This window comes from Bactrocera tryoni, chromosome 2, assembly GCF_016617805.1.
Source record: "Bactrocera tryoni isolate S06 chromosome 2, CSIRO_BtryS06_freeze2, whole genome shotgun sequence".
Classification (NCBI taxonomy): Eukaryota; Metazoa; Arthropoda; class Insecta; order Diptera; family Tephritidae; genus Bactrocera; species Bactrocera tryoni.
Window position 1 is genome coordinate 78058252 of NC_052500.1, and position 8973 is coordinate 78067224.

Here is an 8973-nt window from a genome sequence, read left to right on the forward strand (position 1 = left end):
GCAGGAGAGCGAGGTTTCATATGCGTTGGTGGTTTATGGGTGATAAAAGAATTCGTGCTAACGTTGCCAATGGAGGCGTGTATTATTTAAAGCAGTGACCACTTATGTCGCTTCTCAACTATGAGTCTAAGGATCTCTTCACAATATTTTCATTACATTTCCTCGTAGATACCACGTTTCCCAAACTTGGTTTTCAATAAATCGATAGTGACATTCGCTGTGTGGCTTGTGGGGCCGTGCTGTTGGAACCAAAAATAGTTCATATCAGCCAATTCGGACCAAAAATATTCGGTTATGATTTATCAGTAGGGATTCCCACTCACAGTAACGTGCCGGTCTCGACTATCATGGAAGAAGTACGGGCCAATTATTTCCCCTGCCCATAAACCGCACCAAACTGTTATTTTTTTTTGAGATGCAATGGTGACTCATGGAGTACGTGTGGATTGCTGCCTGACCAACAATGCATATTTTGCACATTGACGAAGCCATTCAGCCAGAAATGAGTCTTATCGATGAAAATCCGGATAATTTTCAAGTTGTTGCTCAGCACAATTCACGAAAACAAGACGATTCTGGTAGTCAAGCGCCTTCAGTTCTTGCATCAATTTGATCTTGTGAGAATTCAGACAAAGATCCTTTTGCAAAATTTGTCACAACGACTTCACAGAGATGACCAACGCTTGAGAATGACTTGTGAGAGGCAGATTCGGAGTTCTCCTCACAATTGATGCGCTTAGCGGCAGCCGAATATTCTCGCGCTACGGGTCGCTTCTTTGTCTCACTCGCACGGTAACATTTTGTACTGAGCTATGGATTCAGGGTACTTTCCAAAACGCCCAATTCCTGGTCTGACAGGACGATTGTGGCGACCATAGAGTGGACGAAGCGCTCTGAAAGTTGGGGTCACTGACTCCGAATTTTTGGTAGTAAAGTGTTAATAATTTCGACTCGTTGTTGGTTCGTATATCTTTCCGTGATGAAATGACAAAGCTGCTGGAAGGAAATGTCAAAAGAATGGCATGCGGCATTGTTTGCTGTCACTTATCGGTCTACTTTTTGTAGCGTTTCTGTGGAAACCTCGTTGATTCCGACTGGATCTAGTCGAAAGTCGCAGAAACGATTTTGAGACTATCCAAATTTCTCTGTGAGTTATTTTTTGAGTCATATTCTTCAACTTCTGATCACAAGCATATAGTCGACTGAATCCAAATCCTGGATTTCCAGGCAGCTTTATCATTCAGTAGCAAACAACCCGCTGCTGGGCCACCTCTTTGACCCAGTTTTGACCTTTTCCTCACAAAAGAAGTGCCGCGCTTTTACAGCAGTCTCCACCAAACCAAACCAATACAGCAGCAAATGGTGAACATGTTGTTGACCGGTTTGCTACTTGCGCAATTCATATGAATATATGGTAGATCAATTTGGCAATCTCGAATAAGAGTCTATAGGATCTGGAGGAAATATTAATTTCTTTTTTGTCATAATTCTTTCGATTTTCCTTCGAAATACCCGGAAACCAGAGAGAAAGAGAAAGTGTTCCTTTACTCTTTTCTCGCTGTTTCAGCTGTATGTGGCACGCACGCTTTGGGAAAAGCGATCAAAATTTCACATGAGTTTCATGTCGCTTTTGAGTTTGACTTCCCGCAGCACACACCTCTTTTGAGCATATACCCGTCTTTATCGCTCCAACACTTTTGCTGTAAGCTCTGAGTTTATAATTAAATTATTTTTCTGATACTTCTCTCACTGTATCTATCTATGACTCCACAGTCATTTCTGTAAAATCATGTATGAGTTTGTGGCGAGTTCTCAACTTTGGCGCAGTCTGTCGGTTTCAAGCCTAAACAATTTCTGTAGTAATCTTTGAGCCCAGCGAATTATTGTTACATTAATCCGACTTCTCGAGTCTATCTTTCTCTCTCTGTCGCAATGGAAACCTTCATTCACACTCATCTACCTCTCTGTCATGGTGTCATGCAGTTGTCTTCCAGGGTCTTTGAGATATTTCTTATTACATACTTATCTTCATAAGTTAGGGGTACAAAATTAGGAGTGCCCCCAGAGTGCCCTCCATTTTTCCCATTTACGCAACTACGCGCATTTACTGCTCGGATATTTAAGAACTCTTAGAAAATAGTTTCTCATTCAGCATCTATTGACCACAATCATCTTTCAAAGCTGACACAGTAGTATACACAGCAAATCCGCTCTGACTACCAATTACGCGATTATAAATATCTTATTCTGTTTTCCTATCTATATTTGATTGAACTTCTGAGCACTTAACGAACAAAACCGTATGCAAAGGAAGATATGAAGCTTTCCTTCTTAGATTAAGAATATGATATTTTATTCTGTAATCATATTGTGTCTACTGTTTGCTTCGACTCCACTCATATTCGATGTTTTCTCTTTCGTATAAACTCAAAATTACTCTCTCTGTGTCTCTTCTATATACCTATCTCTTATACTATATATTATTTCATACCTTCTTATTTCTAAGATCTAACTAAAAAGTTCACTTATGAGCTCTGTATGTTTTATGTACCTACTTTATGCAAGAATTTCCCAGCGAGACATGTTTTTAGGTCTGTCACCTAATTGTACACCTCTTAGTATCTTCTCTTACTTTCGCACAACCTGATGTTCAGTGTTTGACTCGGGTTTCATTTTGTCTGCGTTTATTCTTCGTAAATCAAAACAATGATAACTCTTCTACAAATTAATGTATACTAATTCACAATTCCGTTTTAATTTTGTAGCAATATTTTGGACGTATCGCCATATGCACATACGTCAGCGAGTAATTCATGCCCACAACGGTCTTATTATCCCATATAATGCCATCTTGCTGTTTTTCTTCCCATTTTGTAGGCGCATACATACCGTTTAACTTACTGCAAAGAGAGAAAAATGCTTGAAAATTAAGGCAAGGAAAGAAATTATTACAACCCATTCACCTCTTGGCGCAACCCTCCTTCCACCAGCCGCCGACCTTCTCCTTACCCTTACAATAACCCACGCGATCTCTCGTACGAAATTTGTAACCGATCAGTTTAGTCAGCTCATCCGCAGCATTACCGCTGAACTTGCCCACCATTTTCAACGCATACTGATCACCCTCATCGCCAATAACAAAATGATCGTAGTTCGCGATCTCATCCACACTATCGCTATTCAGACGCATGACAATGCGCAGTTCTTGCGGCGCATCGCTGGTTAACCAAAACAGTGGTTGCATGCCGACGAAAAAGCTATTATATGGATCGCCAAAACCCTCCTTATATTGAGGCCATCTGAGATTGAATTCAGTATTCTTATCTTGTCGTCTATGCACGACGGTCCAAGGGCAACCGCCTTCCGCATCAGATAAACAGTAAACGTTGATTGGCGTGTAGCCGGAAATGTGTACGCTATAGACATCGTCTTGGTCGCGCACACCTGGAGGTAGTATGTCCGCGCAGGTTTTGGGAAAGCGTAACAGCAGGCGCTTCGTAAAGGAGTCGCTTAGCGAACGTACGCTAAATATGTGTTAAATAAAGGGTTCTTGTAGCTACTTCATGGTATATTTGTTTGATCTCAACTTACGTTTTCTCCATTAGATCGCCCAACTGTTTCAGCGTCACTGGCGCTTGTTGCTCCTGCTGCAGTTCGCTGCAAATAATTTCAACTCGAAAATTATTAACGCCTTCATTAAGGTCTAAACTTTCGTCGCCCACCTGATTTGCGCCTCCGCTCTTCTACTTCTATTGCATTGCTTTACCAAATTACGCATGGTTTCGTCCACAATGACGGTCAGGTAATCCGCATCGTTCGCAGTTTGTTCGAACTGTTTTGCAGAACTAGTTGTTGTTTGTAATGCAGCTGTTATCAGCAATGAATAAATCAATTGCTTCCTGAAATGCAACATCTCGTGAGCTGATTAAACGATCGACTGCACTTGAACGTCGCTGGCGACTTGAGTTTTGTATGAAATTTGACGTCGTGCGAGATAAGTTTGACGCCTTATCAGCTTCCTATTTATTTGCTAAACAATTTTACTATATAAATTATAAATGTAGGGGTTTAAATATTGTAATAATTTGTTGATTAATGCTAGGAATGTGGGAACTACGTAATAAGAAAATAATACTATCTATGTAAATGAAATATTTTAACTATATACTATATACTATATTTCCTTTCCTTCGTCATTTAATCGAGTGAAGTATGATTTTTTACAAGGGAAATCGATAAATGACACTTACATCAATTTCGTTGCTCCCTACTTCTTTAAAGAAAAAGCACAGAAACGTCAAAGATTATCTTTTCCAAATGTTGCCCACACCAACGACACAGATCCATTCGTTGAGTCCAATATTCGATGAGTCGTTCGAGCTTTTCGACTGCTAACTGGTGAATGACACGCGTCACGTTTTGCTTCAAGGCCTGAATCAAAGTGGGATTATCTGCATAGACTTTAGACTTTACGTATCCTCACAGCGAAAAGCTTATCACTTTTATCATACGATCTTGGTGGCTAATCGACCAACTCTAATCGTGAAATTATTTGCTCAACGAATTGTTCTTTCAATAAATCCACGGATTAATGCCATGTGTAGGAAAGGGTGCCATCTTGTTGAAACCAAATGTCGCCGAGATTACGAGCTTCAATTTAGGCACCACACAGTCAGTTATTATGGCGCGATAATTGTCGCCATTGACTGGCACAATTTTTGAAGAAATATGTACTGATGATTCCACCGGCCAACAAACCACACCAAACCGTTGTTTTTCTGAATGAAATGGCAGCTCTTGAACCTCTTCAGGTTGCTTTTCGTTTCAAATGCGGCAAGTTTGCTTATTTTAATACCCAGAAATGGGCCTCATCATTGAACAAAATTTGACTAGAGAACGTCGGACCTTCTTGGAACCGACTCTCTACAGTTTTCGTGTACGCCCTCTGCTAAGGCTGCTATATTTTCATCACTGCGTGCTGGACGTAGTCTATTCGATCGAATATTATCAAATAATGAATGCTGGGGCGCAAGTTGTGTGATAGGCCGACTATGTTGACCATAAGTTGAGCGAAGCGCGTGAGAGACATTCTTAACAGAACGTGAATTTTCGTAATAAACTTGAACGATTTGTAAACGTTGTTCAGTCAGTTGTGTTTTCAAGATAAAATGCCAAACAATACTGAACAAAAATAAGACGACAGCTTGATAAGACTCACACGTTATCTGTTACAAAAGGCTATTGAAAAGCACTTGGATTACCCTTTATTATTATATCTCTCCGAACTCAGATTGCTTTTCGACTTTGTTTGAAATGCAACTCTGAACATTTACCACTTCTGATGCTTTCTGCAAAGCTGAACCCATTTTCTACAGTTTTCGAGCACAAATCGGCTACCATTTCACGTTTGATAGACCATAGACTTGACGTAGCCCCACAGGAAATAGTTTAACGTTGCCAATTCGTCAATGACCGTTGTAATCGTAATGGGTCTCAGATCATCGCGGAAGAAGTACGGTCCATAAATCGCAAATAACGCATATTTTTCTTAGTAGTGATGAAGTCATTCAGCTAGAAAGAGCTTCTGTCGCTGAAGATGATCTTTCCATGAAATTCCGAACCATTTTCAAATTGCAGCTCAGCTCAATTCGCGTTCAGTTCTTTGCGTCTAATTTGATCTTGTGTAAGGATGTAGGCCAAGATATTTTCGCGAAATTCGCCACAACGACGTCACAGAGATGTTCAAACGCTTCGAGAGCGATGAGGTGAGGTAAGGTGGAGGTACTGATTTGGGTCTTCTCAATTGATGCGCTAGCGGCAGCACTACTCTACGTGCACTTTTTTGTCTCATTGGTTCAGAAATATTTTGTACTCTGCCTGTGGATTAAAATTTTTCCACTAGACGCTCTATTGTTGATAATAAAAAACGATTATGACGACCATAAATTGGGCGTAGCGCTCGTAAAGTTGAGGCCACTGACTCCGAATTTTCACGATGAAATGGCAAACCTTATTGAAGAGAAATGTCAAAAGAGCGCGAAAAATATGACTGTCGTTTGCTGTCCTTATCGGTCCATTTTTGATTGATTTTTCAATAGAGACGCTACTATGAAAAACCATATATTTTCTTGTTTTGATCTTTTGTCACCCCATTCAGTTCTTGAAAATCTGAAATCGTCCACCAATTGCTTACAAATTGATATGACGAATACATTCTGAACAAATTGAATATAACCAATTACCCCAGCATTTTTATTAAATTTAGAAAATTTAATTTCTGCAAAGAATTCAAATTGCTTAAATTTTGTTAAAGACGTAGACATACACATACATACACACACACACACACTTGTACTAAGCAACGACATTTGCATTGCGAACCGCAAAATGCATGCGGCAGTTGAAAAGAGCAAAGAGTGTTGTTGTTTAGCAGTAGAAAGCTGTCAGCATACAGTACAGTTAGATAGTCGTAAGTACTCAATTAAAATTGCATGCAACAGCAATATGAGCAATGACAGGATGTAAGCAACAACAACAAAAAGAAATTGTGGCGATGTAACAAACAAACAAACATTCATACAAATATTTACATGTTTGCACAAAACTTTATTAACACACATACACTTGCACGCACATATATATTTACACTGACAGCTGGCTCTGTATGCTTGACCACTTGAGCTACAGGCTTGCTGTGATATATACATGTATGTATGTGTGTGTCTTTGTATATTTGCATTTTCGATTTGCATGCAACTCGGCGCTGCTCCTTGGAAAACTGTGGTCACTTGCAGTTTGTTGTGCAAAACACATTGACAGTCAAGTATCAGCCTGTGAACAAGTAAACAAAAGAGATTTTGCTTATATAGTATGTACATATGTGTGTGTGGCTGTAGTGGTGAAGAAATGACCAACACTTAGTCTTGCTCAGCCGAAAGTTTGGTGTATAAAATGCACAAATAATACAATATATTGATATAAATATGAATAGATATTCATATTGTTTAATATTGCAAGCATACACTTAGGCGCTTCTAGCAAATCATTGAAGAAAATTGATTTTAACGCAAAAGTATAAATAAACTGCATATTTTTTGTTGCTAGCATGAATATTTCTGTGTTAAATAAATAGTAAAATATAAAATATTGTAATTTATGCCAGCATTGCATTTGTATTTCAAAAATTGTGTGTTATTAGAATTTGTGGTTTACAGGAACGCTTTGAAAATATGTAAAAATTGTGCAGTTAGTTAGTTACATTAAATTTTTAATATTTTTCATTTAGTGATATTTTCATATTTACTCTTTGCTGTCCTTTGTTTTTTACATTAAATTTATTGCAAATTTGTTGCATTCATTGCAATTATTTTATATTTCTTTGCTAAACAATTAAGAGGTTAAAAGCTGCCAACTTAGTATAAATTCTACTGTGCGTAAATACAAAATAATTTATATAGAATTCTATACGACTTTGTGTATGTTTATTAAGTTTATTGTGTGTTGTTATGTTGCCTATGGATAAAGCAACAATGTCGGTCTGAGATGATTACAGATTTGTAGTTTTTCCCTGAGCGATCTCATGTGAAATTATAAAATTATATAAAAAATACATATCGTAAATTTAAAATGAATGCAAAGGTGTCCTAAGTAAAAGCAAGATTTAAAACTTACGCCATTGGCCATTGGCATATGGTAAAGTGTTGAAAACCATAAAAAATTGACAGCTGACAGTTTAGTCTTAGCAAAAATGTAGCGTTACACGATAGAACAACGTGTCTTCATTATTGAACAATATTTCAAAAACAATGTAAGCTTAATGGAAATTTTAAGTCTTGCGTTAATTTTGGTACACCCTGTATAAAGTTTGCTTTTAATTATGAATTAGTTTGCGGAGTGCTTTTGTTAACGAAATTCAGAGTTAAATTTCTTAAGCAAACGGACAGCTTTATATGACTATATCGACTTAGTTAGTTACGCTGATCATATAGATACAAATTTTAAAGGGTCTTCGCTGTTTCTTTCTGGAAGTTTTAAAAATCGTGGCAAATCTAATATACCACGTCCGGGGTATAAAGAGGTCTTAAATCTCGAGTAAGAGTACTATAACTATTAAGAATAAAAGATTTTCTTTCTCTTGCAGTAATACTAGAGCATAGTTAGTATTTCCATTGAGACCATTTAACCATGTACATCTATCGGTCCATCCTATCATCTGTACACACGAACTCGAGTAGGATGAAACTGGATGTCTTGTCTGTCCGTCCGTCCTGTCTCGTGTCCGTCTGTTGTTCCGTCCGTCCGTCTGTCCGCTCCGTCCGTGCAAGCTGTAACTTGAGTAAAAAGTGAGATACTGCATGATGAAACGGGTACACGCAGTATGCTTTGGCTCCATAAGTTAAGGTGCCTGAAGATGGGCGCGGTCGGTCACTCGCCACGCCTGGCACAAAATGGCGAAACCGAAAACCTATAAAGTGTCAGTAATGCCAGTCCATAAATAAAGATATTAAAGCGGAAATACGGCACAGGATCGCGATTGAGAGGAACACACACGGACTTAATTTTTTTGGAAAAGTGGGCGTGGCCCCGCCCCCTACTAAGTTTTTTGCACATATCTCGGAAACTACTATAGCTATGCCAACCAAACCATACTCTATAGAGGAGTTTCCTTCAGGCATTTCCATATACAGTTCAAAAATGGAAGAAATCGGATAATAACCACGCCCACCTCCCATACAAAGGTTATGTTGAAAAAAATGCCTTCTCTGTATAATATATACATTAGGATCCAATAATGATAGCGGAATAAAACTTTACACAAATACGGTATTTGAAAAATATGTAAATGACGGATAATGAAATCTCGATCGCCTTAGCTCTTCCTTACTTGTTCTACTCTGTTTTCATAGCATTAACCAGTTTCTTCTGCAGATAATTAGAAAATCCGGGTCCGTTCCGGCTACGTATCGTGATAAC

At 38.5% G+C, this 8973-nt stretch overlaps 2 protein-coding genes across 2 annotated transcripts in view; one reads left to right on the forward strand and one right to left on the reverse strand.

The window, feature by feature from the left end:
* Nucleotides 1-8973, forward strand: part of LOC120769090 (protein obstructor-E) — a 73587-nt gene that overhangs the window by 43030 nt on the left and 21584 nt on the right. The gene's annotated exons all lie outside the window — the stretch shown is intronic.
* Nucleotides 2663-3952, reverse strand: LOC120769089 (angiopoietin-4-like). Its single transcript, XM_040095948.1, has 4 exons — nucleotides 3723-3952; nucleotides 3592-3657; nucleotides 2964-3524; nucleotides 2663-2900 (listed from the first exon to the last, which is right to left on the reverse strand). Exons 1-4 carry the CDS (start codon nucleotides 3911-3913, stop codon nucleotides 2741-2743), a joined length of 978 nt encoding a protein of 325 aa, XP_039951882.1. The 5' UTR covers nucleotides 3914-3952; the 3' UTR covers nucleotides 2663-2740.